The sequence below is a fragment of the Pseudopipra pipra genome, chromosome 1 (assembly GCF_036250125.1).
Source record: "Pseudopipra pipra isolate bDixPip1 chromosome 1, bDixPip1.hap1, whole genome shotgun sequence".
Taxonomy (NCBI): domain Eukaryota; kingdom Metazoa; phylum Chordata; class Aves; order Passeriformes; family Pipridae; genus Pseudopipra; species Pseudopipra pipra.
Window position 1 is genome coordinate 46,846,290 of NC_087549.1, and position 18,342 is coordinate 46,864,631.

The 18,342-nt window shown below is 39.1% G+C and overlaps 1 protein-coding gene across 12 annotated transcripts in view; it reads left to right on the top strand.

Moving 5' to 3' along the window:
• Nucleotides 1-18,342, top strand: part of ZNF521 (zinc finger protein 521) — a 230,432-nt gene that overhangs the window by 16,674 nt on the left and 195,416 nt on the right. For 6 of the 12 annotated variants that reach the window (XM_064654887.1, XM_064654798.1, XM_064654817.1 and 3 more), the window contains 3 exons: nucleotides 876-938; nucleotides 1,996-2,055; nucleotides 7,593-7,772. In XM_064654887.1, coding sequence (XP_064510957.1) covers nucleotides 905-938; nucleotides 1,996-2,055; nucleotides 7,593-7,772 — 274 coding nt within the window. In that variant the 5' untranslated portion in view covers nucleotides 876-904. The remainder of the gene's footprint in view (nucleotides 1-875; nucleotides 939-1,995; nucleotides 2,056-7,592; nucleotides 7,773-18,342) is intronic. The other 6 variants (XM_064654825.1, XM_064654868.1, XM_064654807.1 and 3 more) reach the window with 3 other exon arrangements.

The window sequence follows — 18,342 nt, forward strand, 5'->3', positions numbered from 1 at the left end:
CATCTTGAAACTTAAGAAATTGTAGAGTTCTTAAACTGCTTTTCTGGACTGAGTTGACATTTATCATGGTTGAGGACAGCTGATACATCTACAACCCTTAATAAGGTTGATCAATAGGTGCTAATGACCAAAGTGAGTTTCCTCTTGAGGGGTGGAAGAGTGGACTCATTTCCAGTTTTAGAGCTGTTCTTGAGAACCTTTTATGGAAATAGATCAACAGCTGATGATAGACACACACCGAGTCAGGTTGGGCTGCTGCAGATGTTTCTCTGGGGGCTTTCAGGGGGTCACAAAAGATGGTTGGTTTTTTTTGGTTTTGTTTTCTTTCTTTTTTTTCTTTTTTTAAAAACTATATAGTAGTTGTATTCATTATTTTTCTTGCTTTATTAATGAATCTGACTGATCTGTGCTGCCTCAGTGAAAAATCCTTCTATTTAGGTTAGTTTGCGTTTGACCACATGTTCCCCAAAATTCAGCTTTTCGTGAGCTTTTCGGACTGCTTTCTTTGTCTGTTTGGTTTGCTTTAGCTGTGAGGACCGCTGGGATGGCTGCTTCAGTGTAACAAAGCAAATCATACAGTATTATCACAGCTGAGGTACTGGTAACATTGTGGCTGCAAAATACAAGTTCAACTGAAACAATCAGCTCATAAAATTGTATTTTGTGAAATACTTGACTGACTCCAGGGCTGGGGAAACTTTTATCAGATCTCTGTAGATGAGAAGGGTTTGCTTGCTAGCAAAGCTCTGGGACAGAGATAAAGATTGTTTAGAGTCCTCCAGAGATTGTACTTGACTCTTTCTAATATATGCACTGTGTTACAAGTTTCTGGTGTCCTAAGAGTGTCCTTATGAAAACTGGTGTTTTTTTTCTAGAAACTCAGATTCTAGAAACAACCAGTTGTATGAAGCCTTGGGGTTGGCGGAGGAGGAAAAGAGGTACCTGTGGAGTGTGTATATGTATCTCTTCTTTTGCATATATGTCTAGATTTATATGTGACCCTACATGTTGCACTCTCTTGTCCCAAGAACCAGGAAAAATACCTCAAATCTTTGGACTTTAACTCAGTTGCATGATTATTTTTTGAGGTCTGAATTCTTGGGAGTGGAAATGCTGCAGAAGTACAGTCTTTCCCCTTTCAGCTTTTTCCCCTGTGGAGGGAGAATGAATTCTTTTCTCTCTGCTGTTCTCTAACTCAAAGAGTTTGGTCTTTGGGAGAATAAAAAGGAAATGGTTCTGCCTTTTAGCTCTTCCCTTACTTTTGCTTTGGGAGAGTCAATCTTACTTAGGCATAGTATCAGAGCATATGAGAACAGCGCTCTCTAATTTTTCAAAGTAGCAGCAGAATGGCTCTTGTTAGGTTCACTCACCCAACAAGTTTTGAATAGTGAATCTGACAAGAATTGTATTGTTTTTAGTTCTACTGCTCTGGAAAGCTGTGAGCCAAGGGAAAGATGCTGGCATGGTGTATACAGTAAAACAGCATGGGGTTAGTTCTCCTTTGCAAGGCTGTCTGCACTGCTGAGATGTTTGCTACTGAATATAGGATTATTATTATTTTTTAAAGCTTATGTATGAATTAGCACACACACCTCTCCCATCTGCCAGGAGAAGGCTTTCTCTTATCTGTGTGGAGCAAGCAGAATGTTAAAGCCCAGATTGTTCTCTCATTTAGTTCCATAATCAAATACAGTAAAGTGCATTGAAGACAAATATCCCAGAGGAAATTCGATTTGTTTTTTTAAGCCATGAAAATGATTTGATCACTCTGTTCTCAGATTTGTAGCTTCCATACAGCAATGTATTCTGTCTTGGTCTGGTCTACACTTTCGCACTTTGCAGTGCAGCTTTTCTTGCCTGTCTTGTGCAAGCATTGCTGGCTTTCAGAACTAAGGCTGGTGTAAAGATGCTAGAAACACTTCAGCTACCTACCTAACATCTTTTTTTGTTTGTTTTTTTTTTTGTTTGTTTGTTTTGTTTACCTTTTTCTGACAGTAGAAGAAAATGAAACAGAGGACCATCAGGCAGGTGTGGGACACCCAGCCGCACAAACTGGTAATGCTGAATTCCTTCATTAGTGCTTGCTTACCATTTGACAACAGTGTGAGGGATTTTTGTACTGGGATGTTTTTGCAATGCCTGCACTCTTCCTTCTCCGTTTCAGCTTAAAATGCATTCTTGGGGCTTGCAATGGAAAATAACATTCCTCTCCCGTTACCTTTCAATTTCTCACAATTAGAAATTCTGCCTTTTGTAGGTCAGCCAGCTGAAAGTGAGATGCTTCTAAAGTGCAGCATGCTTTTCTTTTTTTTGTTAAAAATAATTCTTCTCTACATTCCCCATGTAAAACACCACTCTATGCCATTTCAGTTAAACTTGGTTTTTCATTCCACTTAAATTGTTTTTGTATTTGTAAAATATGTGCATAAGGGTAAATTCTTTTAAGATGTTTGTATAATTTCTTACCAGTCAGGGATTAATTAAGGGCTCCTTAAAATCAAGTCAGTGAGATTGTGTGGAAAAAACTGTTGTTTGAGTCAGGATCACAGGGATAAGTATTGTTATTAATGATGAAGAAATAATCATTAATTCCCAATAACAACAAGGACTCTTTTATTCTCTAACATGGTTCTGAGAATGCAAGAAATAATTTGTTTCTGTCTTTGGTAGTGGTTCCACCAAATTTTATCTGAAGAGAAAGACTGACTCATCTGAATTGTTTTATTCATTCAGCTGAGGTCACCTTTCGGTGTAAGGGCTGGCTCCTTAAGGATATTCCTCGAAGGCTAGTCATCTCTGAATATGTGTAGGTAATTTGTCTGAGAGCAGTTAGAGTTATTCCTCTTATGAAGGTGAAGAATGCAGTTAATTTTTTCTTCACTTAGAAGACTTTGTATTTCTCTTGTATACATGTCCTGTGGGTATGTGTTTCGTGCCTTTTATAGGTTCTAGTGGCTTTGTGCATAAACTAGATTGTGTGAAAAGAGTAAATAAAAGTGAGGGAGTTCTTTGCCTTTCTAATGGCAAATTTCTCAAACGCTTCTCAATGTACGTATGTCTCCATTTAGCCATCTGCAAACTTGAAAAAAAACCCCAACTTGTACTGCTGTAGACACATGAAGTTGAAAAACAGACAACTGCAAAACTGGACATCGATATGTCAAGGAATGGCTGATTTTCTGTATTTTCTCCATGGTTAAGTTGTCTCGCTAGTTATTTATTTCCCATCATGTCCTGTGTTGTTCTCTGTTTGTTTCTAGGCAGGATTTAGCATTCTGTTTTTCTCTATAGCAAGAATGCAGTGCCGATATTAAAGACAAAAAACCTTCTGATAGAGCAAGCAGTACAGAAGGCCCGCACTGTGTACACACTGCCAGAAGTTTTTATAGTAATACTTTGTGTCTAAGCTCTGGCTCTAACCATTAAATGTGCTTTTTATAGAGTACCAAGTTATAATGTAGTGCAGCTACGGCATATTAATCTTACTGCAGAGATTTAATGAGGCAGTTGTTTTGCGATGGACACTATTGGGAGCAGGGAGCGACAGAGTTTTACTTTACCACTGAGCTGAAGAAATATTCCTTGCCTGGTAATAATTATAACCACATGATCTAAGTTTTCCTTTCTTTTGCCAGCACTTTTCCATGCAGAAGTGGCTTGGAAGGAGGTCTACTGCAAGACAGTGAAATGGATTGGAAAGGAGGCTGTTTTCTTGGTAGTTTGATGTTTTAGTTGTGATTATCTATGGATCCTTGCAACATAGACAGAAATATGTAAGATGAGTTTCAAGAATATAGACAGTCTTTGCCAGTCCACTGAGATGACTTTTAGATATTCATTACTTTTACTTGACTTTTATATGGGTTATAAAAAGTAAATGTGGTGAAACCTCGTTTTTACATGGGCAGAATAGAATTTCTGCTGGTTGGCCTTAAGCCTCTCCCATACTTGAAATTAATTGAAGTCCATGGCTTTATTGCCTCCAACACTTTTAAGCCAATGCAATTTTTCATTTTCCCCAAAGTTGCAGTTTTATTAGACCAAGTTACAGCAATAACATCCCTTATGAGGAGGAAGAAGGGAAGGGGAGAACCACCTGCCAGGGAACATAGTAATGAGAAAATCATGCTTCTTTTAATTTCCATTTATAAATAGTGTTAACATAATCAGGAACAGAAGACAACTGTTCTTTCTCTTATTTTTTTTAAGGTACCTTAATAGGCTGAATTTATTTCTGTTCCAAAAAATTAACCTTCCTTTCCCTACTAGATAATTTTCAATGGTATCTGCAGGTGGAGATGATGTGTGTGTATTGAAAAATTTCAGTTGGTGTATGGGCGGCCTCTGAAATAGGGCAGGGAAGTCTCTGGAAATGATGACAATGGTATTTGCAGATGTTGGGAAAAGTAATCTTACTGTGAAGACCATCTTTGTTGAGGAAATTGAAGCTGTGATTGTTGCAGATACTGGGGAGAAAGAAATGTGGGAGATGAATGACATTTGCCCTGAAGTCTACAGAAGAGCATGAGCTTTGAACAAGAGGTTAAAGAGAAAGTACAGATGAATGAATGCATATTACATTTATAAAATGTTTTCTTCTAGTCTTTCAAAAGAGCTGCTCAAATAAGGTAGCTTATCCTCAATTTAAGTAACTACTTAAGATTAGACTAGCTCTTGATGGAAGATATTTGTTGTTGCAACAGAAAAGCTATCTATTCACAAAGCGTCCAAATGATATTTACTCTCTTAAATATCTTTTATTTTGGTGGTGACATCTCTTCACAGAAGCAGATCACAGTGGAAATGCATTCATTGAGAGGGGCTGAGACTGCCAGAACTCATTTCACAAAGCTGTCGTAGGCTAAACTTGAACCTAGGTCCCAGAGGGTCCCACTTAAGTGTTGACCTAAAAACAAATGTGCCAGTTGGCTAGAGCATGTATTCTAAAGTTGCAGCAGAAGGGAATAAGCTTGACTGACTTCTGTCCCTGTAGAGTTTATATCTGCAAATGCAGAAGGAGAAGCAAAACATTATTAGCCTTAAAATGATTCTAATTTTAATAACTGGTCGCTAAGTCTAAAGCTTTAAATTGAGCAATTCTTTAGACTTTTGTGCACTAAGGAGTGCATATGTGCCTACGTGTGTGTGTGTGTATTGCTGAATTCCTGTAAAATGCAAGCGCTTCTGAATAGTAAGTCTTGAGAATTCCCTTCCCTCCCTTTTCTTTCCTTCAGCATTGTACTTAAAGCAGTCAGACACTACTCTTACTTTAAAACAAACAGGTTTGTAAACTTTATGTGCAGCATTTAAATACTCGTGTTAAAATTCAAACCCAGTGCCCACATTTCCCTAAGTGCTCTCAGTTTTATGAGATGAAACTGGGACTTGAGCTGAACAACTAATAGTATGCAATGTGCACATGCTGCCTTCCAACAAGTGTTTAATGATGTTGGGGTCAGTTTGCAATAGTTAAGACAATTATTTAATTTTCCAAACTGCTTAGAACCAGGTGATCTCCTAACTGCTTTTATTAATCTTTGAAAATACTTTGGAAAATGAAGTGGTAATGGAAGTTATTAGATTTAGAGCATTTAATAATGGCTAAAATGACAAAAGGTCTTTTTATTTAATTAGCATCCCTTTTTTGGTTTGTAAATTTGCAGACTACTCTTCTATTTGGAAGTAGCAGCCCAAGTGGAAATTTCCACTCTTGAAAGAACCTTGTGGATGTAATTTGTCATATAAGGACTCGGTGTATAGGCATGGCTTTTGCACGGCAAATATATTTTTGTCTTCAGAATGTGTTTTTTACTTTTAAAAATTAATCTGGTTTCTCTCTGTAATATAATTCCCTTAAAAATAAATTCTGCCCTTTACCCCTGTCAAAGAAATTCCTTGGTTTTGATCACAAGCCACATGGCATGAGAAAGACTTCCTGACATGGGTCATTTCCAGTTTTTGCTTGCAGGTCCATCTGTGTTTGCACAGTTGAAGGGCAGGGTGCAGTAGTGTGGACCAAAGGATGCAGAGAGATGATGAGAGCTCTGACCTTGGTTGTGGGCAGCAAGAAATACAGGAATGACTGTGCCCACATTAGTGTAGGGTGCTGAGAGAGGACGTAAGAGTGGTTTAAAGTGGAATCACCTTCCTACTTCTCCCCACCCCTTCATCACTGTAAAATGAATTTAGTGTTGGCATGTTTTAGTTTCTTTCCTTCCAAGGAGTTGTGCATGATCCTAATCAATTGAAATGCCAAATAAGGTGGGTTCACGGATACCACCTCTTTGTTCCCCTGGCCAAGAAGCCTACTCCTGGTTAGTCACCCACTTGGCTAAAGAGCACAACATCTTAAAATGTACTTGCACAATCTCCTGTTATTATGTGAGTTTGTCCCTGTTTTCTAAAATGACTTATTTCAGTCTCAGCTCTCTCAAATATCTAAAAGGAAAATGAGGCAGCCAAAGCAGAAAAGGGAAAAGTGGTGAAACACTTGCATTCCTTTTGCTGGAATGTACATAACCATTTTTCTTCTTCATTTCACTTGTTGTACTGTGGTTCCCAAGGAAAAACAAAGTTAAGTGCCAGCTTGCTTTATTAGGGAAGACAGTTTTATTTCTGTCTTTTGAAGGAAGCTTTTAGTAAAGTGGGCAAAAAGTCAGGAGTAGTTAAAGCTACTCTGCTCCTCCTCAGAGGAGGAAAAGTTCTAGAGTACGCCTTATCGCACTGTGCTGGTCATCTGCAGAACCAAGGCAGTGCAGCGAGCTCTGTGGTGTCTCTGCATAGGGGGTGGTGGTGAGACTGCATACTTCTTCCAGTTTAGAAGCTTCAACTGGGCTCAGGGCTGCTGATCTGAGGCGGGAGCTGTCCTGTTATCCCCAGAATGCCTGTTAGCATGTCAAACAGACAAAGCTTTCCTTGTGGACTCTTTAGGTTTTACAATAATTAGTTTCCAGTTTTCCATGATCTGGTGAACACAGGAGCTTGATCTTTTTTTTTAAGTCATACACAAGTTCAAAGCATGTGTAGCATTTTGACCCAGGGTATAAGCTTTCCAGGGCTTTGTGCGCCAAATAGTGTGGTGATGGAGTATTGGAGTGGGTTGTAAAATAAAGATTAATTTCATGTTTATGTAAATGAAATTTGTTAGTCTCTTAATTCTGGTAATTTCCTGTGAAACGCTGTAGTTAACAGAGAAAAGAAGTTCCTGCACACTTATTGATTTGATTTTTCTTTTCATTGAAAAACTAATTGCATAGGTGGTTTATCCTTTCTTACGATGATCAAAGCAGCTTCAATAGCTGTGATAAAATTGACAAACCTAACACTGAAGCATGGAAGAATAGCTTAAGTGAAAAATGGAGCTGTGTTGTGGGAGTAGAAGGGAAATTCTCTTTTCATTGAGATTAGAAAAAAATTAATGAAAAAAAGCCTCCTTTGCTTATTTAGCAATAAAATCTACAGTGTGCTGCAGGCTCATGCCAAGTATTTTTCTTCTCATCATTACCACAAGAACCTATTTTGTTTTTTTTTCTTTTCCTTTTTAAATATTCTCTTCTTAGATGCCTGACATCATGGTCTTGATTTTCTTTCAGACTCTAACTGTAAACTAGAAGACAAGGCAGAAGATGGAGATGTGCTAGACTGTAAGAAAAGGCCGGATGAAGGGGAGGAGTTAGAAGAAGAAGCTGTGCACAGCTGTGACAGCTGCCTCCAGGTGTTTGAGTCACTGAGCGATATCACAGAACACAAGATTAGTCAATGTCAACTGACAGGTAAACAATACTTATCACTTTGTGGCTTTGTGCACTGTTCTATTTCTGATTCCCATCCTCTGCTTTTCATCTCCTTCTTCCTTCCTCAGTTATTTTATTGCTGCACTTGAATGCTTGGGTGAGACCTTTATAAACAGATTTTGGGACAGGATTATACTGTAAATGGATCATTATAAATTTCCTTAATATCAAAGGATATATGCTGCTGGGAGTATTTTCTAGATTCATACTGTACAGCTTTCCATACTTTGCTTCTATGTGTATATTCCTAAGTCACTTGTGAATGCAGAGGGTATTTGTAAGTTGGGTTTAGGTATCATAATGTCACATAATGAATGAATTTGCACAATGGTATGTTGCAGATCTGAGCTGGATGTTGTGCTAGTCTCATCTGTTAACTACAAATGACTGTACAGTAATCACTACCTGAAAGTTGAGAGGAGCGAAACAAACTGTTAGAGGGGAAAATAAAATCTCAGGTTCAGTCAAGGAGCAGAACTGAGTGCTGATCAGATACTACTGAATTGAATAGAGCTGGGTGAATGGACCTGTAGACCTCCCAGATTCCTCTTCGAAATTATTGTAGACAGCCCCCTCACTGAGAAAACCACATGAAATCTGCTGAAGTAGTTTTGCCCTCTAAATTTAATAGGTCTTCTGATGGTACACACTGTAGATCCAAACAGACTTGGTATCAACAGAAAGGCATTTATATTTTTTTAGTAGATATTACTTTTGGTTTAACCTCTACAGTGTAAAATGTATTTATTGTGTAGTGCAGTTATGTTAAAAACCTTTCTTTATTATGGCTTTTTCCTTAAGTAAGGAAAGCCATCCTTCCTATTTGCAAATGCTTTTAGAAAGTGTGTATGTGCTCATGTTTGGAAAGCTTTCTGAGTTAGCTTTGGTTCCAATGGATTCATAGGCTAAGCCCTGTCAGAATGACATAAAAGTCAGATAGCAGTACTGCTCTTGAGGACAAAGTGTGAGAAGTGAACAGAATAAGAGGGCAGAAGAAGGAAAGTTGAGGAACTAATGTGAATTTGTCAAGTGATTTTAATCCTTACTTCAAATTATGGAAGATGAAAATCTGCTGCAGCAAGAAGTGCTTGCTTTTATTAATATAATGCTTTGCTTTTCTTGCCTGTAAAATGTTTTTCTGACATAAGATACAATCAGTTCTGTCATTTTCTAATCACTCCTACAACCTCTAGCTTGTACTTTTCTACAGTGCTCATGGTTTCTGGCAGTAGGGATATTCTCTCCTGACTTCAATAACTTGGTTATTTTTCTCTCATTTTCTTCATGCCTCTCTTCTTTCTTTTGCTCTTTCTGTGTTGAAAAATTAGTGGCTTCAGCTTATCTCTTCCTTCCCTCTCCTGGAAAGCGCTCCCCCTGCCCCAATCCTCTGGAACTCCCCTTTACTGTGTTGGATCCCATTTATTCATCCCTGTGGTTTTTTTACCGCGATCTGATACAACCATTTCTCCTTTCTGGTTAGCTAGTTGCTGCCCCTTTCTACCAAGTGTTTTCTCCGCTTTAAAGCTGCAAGCAGAATGCACTGAACAGTGCTTGCACAGTTGGATTGAGAAACTGAAGAAAAGCAGGGGGGGGAGCAGTAAGTAGGAAGAATCCCAGAGCACTGCTCCTGAACACAGCTGTTCTGGCTGAGAGCAGTGTTGATAAATGAGAGTGAAAATAAGTACCCTGAATTAGTCAAGTTGGGGTGCATGTGTGAAGGTAGGAATATATTTATGATAGCAGAGGATGGGGAAATGAAAATGAATCTTGAAGGAAATTGTTTAAGTTCCTAAAAATACCTTTGCCTCTCTTTCAAGGAAACTTGTGATAATGAATGGGTAGAGATCAGACTTTTTGAAAGCTAATGAAGTGAACAAAATCTGAAATTGCACACCCTTCTGGAGTACAAAGTTGACAAAAAGCCAACTGTCCTCTGTTTCTAATTATAAATGACCTAAATACACCCTTAGAGTTGAGAAAGGGGCCTGAATGGCATGGCTGGAGTTGAGAATTTCTTAAGCAGAAAAATGCTAAACAGGTAGTTAGTGAGGTAAATTCGATGCAAGGTCCTAAGGTGTGTGTATGACCTCACACTAAGAATACAACATTTAAGAAAACCTCATTGGTTTAAATTATTTTTAATTACTCAGTGACAAACAGTTGACAGACGTGTAGCTTCCCTTTCTTTTCTGAAACCCAGTATATATTTGACAAAAACAAAGTTTGCTTTTAGCATTTTAGGTAAACTCTTTGGACTCTTTCTCTTGGACTTCCAGAAGTGCCTTTGGGTACTATGCTCAAAAGGTTTTTTAAAATGTGTGCTGGTTGCACCTCCCTTGCTCCTCACAGTCTTCTAATACAACAGGGTGTTACATAATTTCTCTGGTTGCCTCCTTTTGGAGGAGTCTCAGTCCCAGAAATTAGGAGACACCCTATGATGTCTACTAATATGTCTACAAATATATCTGTCACTAAGTTGCTAATGAAAGCCAAGAGGTTTACAAAATTTACTTTTTCTACTCTGTTCTGTTATTTGGATCAACTCTGTGGAGGAGTGCAGACTGTGTTGTCTTATCATGATGTAAGATTTTTCCAATCTGTGTCTCATCTCAGGTATGGAAGAGTTGCCCAAGATGTCCATTATGTAAAAACGCCAGAGCTGTCAGCCTCTAAAGTTCACATTTGAGTTGTGAAGCCCTCCAAACCCTGATTTTTCAGATGGCTGAGCCATCCAGCTTGTCTGGATTTTACTCAGCTTCGCTGAGGTGCTCTGTGAGGTGCAACAGGGTACTGTGCTTCAAGTATTTATGAATTGCATATGTTGATCCAGTTGTATGGTCATTTTCAACAAACAGGATGGCAAAACAATGGCTTAAGACAACCCTTTAGTAAAACCCTGAATATCAAACATGAGATTTGAGTGTCATAGTGCCTTGACAGTCCCTAGTTCTGCCAATCTTGTAATATGCTTGAGAATGTGGCTAGACACTTTTTATTCTCAAATTGATACCGAGACTTCTAGTTTTTGCATTTGAAATTATCAGATGTGTTTCTCTGAATTTTTGAAGTTCAGTGGAAGGAGTAAAATTACTTTATTGAATCTTCATTCTATACTCTCAACCAAAGATAGGAATGGGGAGAAGGGAGCTGGTTTATCTGGTTTATTAAACAGTGCTCCCAATCTCTCAAAGTGTCAGTCACCCCCACCTATTCAGAGGATAGTGGAAGATGAGAGTTACAACTCTGTGAGATTTAGCTCTCAGGTTCTTGAATTACTGTTCTCTTGCAGGTTTTTTCAAAGGAGGAGAAAAAAATTCTCCCCAACTGGTTCCTTTCTGTAATCTGTTGTTTGAATTGAACTCATGTTCTTTTTTCTAGAGGAGGGCATAGTTACTCTTTTATCCTAATGTGTGCGCTATTGATCTTTTCAATTTGGGTCTGATCCAGTATCCATTGAAGTCAATGAAAAGATTCCCATTGACTTCAGTGGGGGATGGAACAGACCCTTCATGAGCTATTTAGTAATATTTTTTGCTATCTTCTGAAATTCTTGTACTGAAGCTTTCTCTGAAAAGGTGATGATTTATTTATGTTAATTGCTGACAATTCCTGTGATGTTTGTGGAATACAGATAATGGATAAATGGGGGGAAAAGTCCAAAAAATGCTTTGCAATACTTGTAACCAAGGACAGATAAGATACTGAACTATACTAATTTAGCCATTACAGAAGACTGGCAATAAAAATATGGATTTAATTGTGATTCTGTTTGATGTTAATGCTTTTTATTCTTCCTGCAGCATTTCATTTAATAACTCAAGCCACTTGCACATTGTCATCCTCTATGTTGTGTGTATAAGCAAAGGGTCCAATTAGCATGGCTATGAACCTGATGCCTTTCTAGTATATGTCAGTTTGGATCTCACTATAGGAACATAGATGCAGGATCAAATATGGTGCACTACTGATAAACCCTCAACTGCACCTTCTCTCCTTCTGCCAACAGAAAAAGAAACCTTTTGCATTGCTACCATATATGCTGTTGGTAGGGCACAATTTGTCTGATACTTTTCCTAATTGTCTCCAGCATGAGTTATAATCTCTTTTCCCTGCACTGTTTATTTCACCTTTCAGCCCTCAGAGATCCTACTTTAAGAAGTCTCCCGTGTATATGTGAGACATGTATATGCCTCTCCACTGGCTGGCTCTGTGTTCAGAGGTGTTCAGCTCTGGTTCTCTTCAATATCCTGTAGATCACTTTGGCATCAGAAATCTCAGCTATAACCAGAGTAATACTAGAAAAACGAGCATCATACTTGCAGTGAACATGCCAGTCTAGTTGGCAGAGTTGCTGAATACAGTGGACATCCTAGCACACAAGACTGCCATTTCCACCTGAATGTCAGTAGACCTAGTGCATGTTACAGGACTTCCCTACTAGCCTTGTTGGCATTACAGGCTGTAAAATTTGCCTGAAAGCGGACTACTGAATCCTGTGCAGTCCTGGCTTTAAGGCTAAGGGTGTTCTGAGGTAAAAGACATGAGGTATTTCTCCACTAGGGATATTTATTTTACCTCTAAGTGATTAGGTAAACTTAGTTTTATGCTTTGGGCTCTAGCTTAGTTCTAGAGCTCTGACAGGTTGAGTAAGTATGTCAGGTAGAGCTGATAGCCATTCCTGTTAACCCCTAAGCTGTTTCTGATGTTGAAAAGGTTACTGGTTATCACTGCGTGTCCCCTGCCAATGAAGGGATGCAGTCATGCCCTTTAGCCCTGTTCAGAGGTTCCTCTCATATGCCATCTGAAAAGAATTCCATCAGATGTATTAGGTGCCCATTGTTCTGAGTACTGCTCTCCATCAGCACTGGAGTATCACAAGGCTGGGAACTCCTGGCTAAACCAGTATTTCTGTGTTTCTGACTGTGACCAAAATTAATTTTCATGGATATCATCATCATCCTGTGTGGTTGAGAAACACCTTCTTGCATGTCTAGAAATAAGAGCTTGTGCTACCTAACAGCTTCACAGACAGCATTCACCACGAGTGATCATGGGCTTACCAAAGAGGAAGTAATAGAGATTCCACTGTAATGGTTTCCTTCTCTTTCCTCTTTTCTCTTCTTCCTCGTGCCCAGAAATCTTTCATCTTTCTGAATGAGCTGGTAATGCCAGGACCATCCCTTCACTAGAAGACTTAAAAAATTTCCAGGGGATTTTGTCCCAAAGGTTGTATGCTGTGCATAGGGAGACTACAAGATAAATCTTGTGAACACTTGGTGTTACCATGCTTTGATATCCCAGATAGAATTGCTCTTCCTACTAGCAAAAGAATCCTAGAACTGGCCAAATATATTTCATTTCTAGCCATTATTTTTTCAGTTTTCCACTATGTGTGTGGAGAAAAGATACAGGACAAGGGTCCTTGGTCATTTCTGCAGTACAGAGAAAAATCTGAGCTTGATAAAGGTGCTTCTGAGGACAAGGGCCCTAAGAAGTTAAATATATGATGCACCAAAAGCATATTCATCTGCCTCATTGCAGTTGGTGGCACACTGCCAAGCACTGTTTGCCAAGTACAGTTACTTCACTTGAGAGAGCCACCCTATTTCTCTTGAGAGTTCTTGCACCAAGGACTGCATATGGATTTTACATTAAACAGTTATTGAATGAAAGACAAACAGTGTTTGAACTGGGGACTTGAGCTCAGGCCTCTCTTTTTCTTTAGAGGGCTTCCTAGTTGCTGTATTAGACACATGCTTCTACTTTTCTATTTGCTTTGGACCACAAACTTCTGACGTCCTTTCCACAAAATGGCATTCTGTTTGACAGACAGTGGAAAGCAGACCCTCACCTCCAGTTTCTTGTCCCAGACAACACACATGGTAGTTCAATGTGCTTCTTTGAATTTGCAAGTTGCTGACTCGCATCCTTTCAGGATTATGTGGCCCAGAATCCATATCGGCAAATCCTTGATATTTGCAGAAAAAGGGGGATAGAGTGGTAACTACAGTCTCTGTGTCCAAAGATCATAATTTTGAATTCAGAGGGCAATGTAAAGCCTGTCAGTTGACTTGGATGGAAGATTTATATGCATTACTGAATGGTCAACGCTATACAGAATCTGCCACACAGAAGTTCATGTGCAGAACTGCATGCTCCTATGGAGAATAGAGGAAGGTCTTGATGGTTGTGTTCTTAGATTTTCATATCAAAATTCTGAAAAAAATACTTCTGTAGGTAGCTCCTACAGACATGCTCAGACATGGAGGGAACTTTTATAGGGTGGAGCTGGAAGCTGTGAAAGTAGACTGCATAGCCTTCTTGCTTTTCTTCAAAACCTGTGTGCTTTATCTTTAGGAGACAATAGATCCATGATGAACAGCCAACACAGGCATAAACCCCTCCCCTTTTGCTTTGAAACCATTAAACTCTGCTGTTGAGATTGTTAATCAGTCATAAAACCAATAGATCTTCACCTCCTGGGTGTTTTAAAAGCAGCCTGTTGCACTTCCTGAGTTGTCTGTCAGTGACCTCTTGTAAATGAAAGCAGCTGATGATCTGTGTTATGGAACTGTTATTCTTGACTTGGGGAACCCCTGTAATAAACCTGTTCACAAGCATTAATTGTGCCGGAACTCCTGCTCTGTTTGGAGGTGGGAGAGGAAGCAAGCAATGTCTTCCAAGGAGGTTTGAATGCTTCCTGTATATCTTTCATTGATAATTTTTTTCCTGATTTTTTCTTCTTATTTTCCTCTTATTCTAGCCTGATTTTCCATCACTAAAAAAGGTTGGTGATTTTCTTAGCACATACTAGCAAGGATAGTTTTGTTTGGCTTATCTACTCCATGTGTCCACCAAGGGCTTCACACCATGTGAACCTGAACTCCCAACATAATGGCAAGATACTGGATCTGATCCAGTGTCCCTGCATGGGTGAGGGCACCATTGCCTTGCTGAGTACCATGGACAGAGACACCTCCTTGCCAGCCCAGGAAGTATTGGTCTGCAGCAAAAGTGCTCAATTGGAGACTGTAGTTCTCTCATTGGCAAAGGGATTTGGTGTAGGCAGCCCCAGTGCAGGGGTTACCAGATCTAATTCCTGGTAGAACTGTCTCTCTGCTGTGTGCTGTCTTTCACATTTAAATAATCTAGCATCGTATATGGAGCTCTCAGGGCTCATCTTGCAGCTCTTTGTGCCTTACTGGGCAAATGGAGTATGGCAGCAGAGTTTGTCCAAAGTGCTCTTACGCACCCAAAGTATCTATTCCTGTCTGGAACATGAATCCAGTCATCCTGGAACTTGGCAATCTCACACTTGAACCAAGCTTTTGCTCAAAGGTTCCCAAGTAAATACTCTTTCACTGAAGATATAAGTGAATACTGAGGACAACAGTACACTGGTTGGCAGTGCAAAAGACATCATGTGTCTGTCGCCTACAGTCTGTTTTAGAATCATAGAGTCATTAAGGTTGGAAATGGCCTCCGAGATTATCGAGTCCAGCCTTTGACCGAACACCAAGATGTCAACTAAACCATAACACTAAGTGCCACGTTCAGTCATTTCTTGAATACTTACAGGGATGGTGACTCCACCACTTCCCTGGGCAGCCCCTTCTAATGCTTTTCACTTTCAGTGAAGTAATTCTTCCTGTTTTCCAACCTGAACCTCCCCTTGAACAGCTTCAGGCCATTTCCTCTTGTCTTATCGCTGGTTGCCTGGAAGAAGAGGCTGACCCCCATCTGGCTACAACCTCCTTTCAGGTAGTTGTAGAGAGTAGGGAGTAGCTCCCTAGCTTCTTCAGAGTTGGTTCAAGTGCCTTCCTGGCACTCTGTTGAAAATCTGCCCTAGCTAGATCCAGAACTTTTCTTATTACATTGACAGTCTGTTGTTCCATTTATTTATAGCCACTGCTGGGTGTTCTAAAGGTCAAGCCGTTTCCTCACAGAACATTTCCAAATGGGCAGTACAGGGCATCTCTCTGCATTACTGTTTAGGTACTGTGACTTTCCCATTGAATATTAACTTTGCTCTCTGAGTGTTCAAGTGACATCTCCTGCCTGTTTCAGAAGAGGGTCCAGTTTCTGAGATCTGCCAGGTGATGACATGAGGTAATCCATTGACCTTTATCAGGCATTCTGTGCAGAACGTAACTGCCAGTGCTCGTTCCAGTTTTGGGAGAGCAGTACTATAATCACTATTTGATCTATGCAGCTGAAATTCCTAATTCTCATTGTTCAGGAAAGATGGTTGCCTGCAGGGAAGGGAAGGGAGGGGGCAAGGGGAATCATCAACACTGGCACATATGTGAAGAAGAAAAAATAGTCATTACTTACCCTATGATAACTATGTTCCTTCCAATTACTGTTGTAATCAATATAGATCCTGTGGCCAAGCTTGTCTTGCTTTTCACAGTCCTCAGTAATACAGACTTTGAATTGCAAAGCTGCTGCTGATACAGGGTCGTAGCTACCCTGACCTTTTTTCGGTACATGGGAATTCATGTGTATGATTCCAACAGACACACTATTAAAAATAAAATAATGATTGTCTTGCATGTATGCATATATATACACCTACAGTCCATATTGACTACAGTGTTTCAGAGAATCAACTACTGTGGAGTAAATAAATACCTGTTGTTTATTTTATGCTTCTATTTTACTGGAATATATATAGTATATTGTCAGTGTATTACAAAATGGATCTTGTTGCCATGACAAATTGTTCTTTTTAAGTGGTGAATTTCCTGCACCTTCTAAAATAATCTTCTTGAAATACTTGCTGTTTTTATTATTGGTGCTTGCTTTAATTACCATTTAGAAATGAACAGAATGGGAGGTACAACAGATTATCATTACTTATATGTTCAGCAGTAAATTCATAGCTTGAAAACCAAATGTAACAAAATGCCCCACAGCTCTTTAACACTTTGCTTAATACAGTTGTAGAAAAACCTTAATTCATGTTTATACAGTCAGCTGTAGGGTTTTAAGGCTTCCGGGCGATGTGGTAGTTCACTAACATACCACCTATGTGGGCTTTGTTTATCCTTTCAAACATCATCTGAAGGGTCTAAAAAACCCACTTTTCATGAAAAAAAAAGAGAGTAGTTGGAGGAGAAAGGTCTTTAAAAACATTCCAGTCCCTGCCTGGTCTTGGCATAATTTCCTGTCTGGGGTGGTTCAAAGTCACTTCTGCTTGCATACTCAGAAGGAATTGGGTTAAGACAAAGAGAAAGCATATTTTAATTCACCCGAAGTGTTCTGAACTATACTCTGTGCCTTTTGAGAAAGACACCTTTTGTATTAAATACTCTGTTGTGGAAATCCAGTGTGATGTTCAGATAGAAATTTAGCCCTGCCACTGAGTGCTGCATCTGTGGACAACAGTGGAACCTGCAGTCCATTTTACTAAAGCTCCTCTGTCTTTTACATGACACCAAATATGCCATTAATTCCAGCCGTTCTTCCAAAATGACTGAGAGTTGAGGCAAACTCTTTCTCAGTGTGAACCCTTCATATTCCTAATTTTATATCCCTGTACTTATACTAAGAGGTCATAGTCCTTAGCTGGGGATATCATTTGGGAATGCTGTAGTGTAACTGAGATCTATGACCTCTTAATAAGCATCAGGAGCAAGAGATCGGGATCATTCTACAACATGCCCTGGGGGTACTTTCCCTTCAAGAAGGCAAGCTGGAACTGTTCAACTTTTTTCTTTCTTTCAGTTTTTTACCTTCAGGGGGAAATTGATCGATTTGGAGATGATTATTCCATAATCTCTGAATTTTTCTTTTCTACACTGCAATGGGAACTCCTTGAAGTTTAAAGGGATGAATCTCTTGTGTGCACTGTGGAATGAACCCAAGGAGTTTATGGGGACAGCAGTCCTTTTTGCACAGTTAGTGTAGTTGTAGGCAAGTTTGGAAATAAAATATCAGGAGGATCTGTGGACAGAAAAGGGTAAATTTGTTATTAAATTTGGCTGACTAAGTGTGATCACTTCTCTCAGTGGATGCTTCATTTGGGATTTATTTTCTGGGGAGGAAAGTGGGATTTACCCAGAAATGTGGGTATATTAAAGACACGGTAGACATGAGAGTTGTCATTGAAGCAAACTAGAAAAGGTGAACTAGCAGCTGACTTCTAAAAAATTCAAACTTGTCAAAGAGTATTTGTTATGGATTTAATAACAGCATGAAATGCAGGGACTTCATCTGTGAAATTTTGGTTTAAATTTACTCTTAACAGTGATAACAAAATCAAGTTTTTATACATGTACAAGTAAAGTGATTTAATATTTTTGTCTGTAATATTTCTGAAGCACATAAAATGCCATAAATTATTTTGCCTTTATGTAAAAACAAGGAAAGTATGTTTTCAGGACAGGGAACGAACTGAAACACCTCAAAATGTCTTTTGAAATAGAGTTCTATGTAAGATAATGCCATGGATTGGTGTTTATAATGTGATATATATAATATATGGAAATTACTTTTAAATTTCATAAAAATACCTGTCACTGGTTTATTACCTCCCTCACTGTGA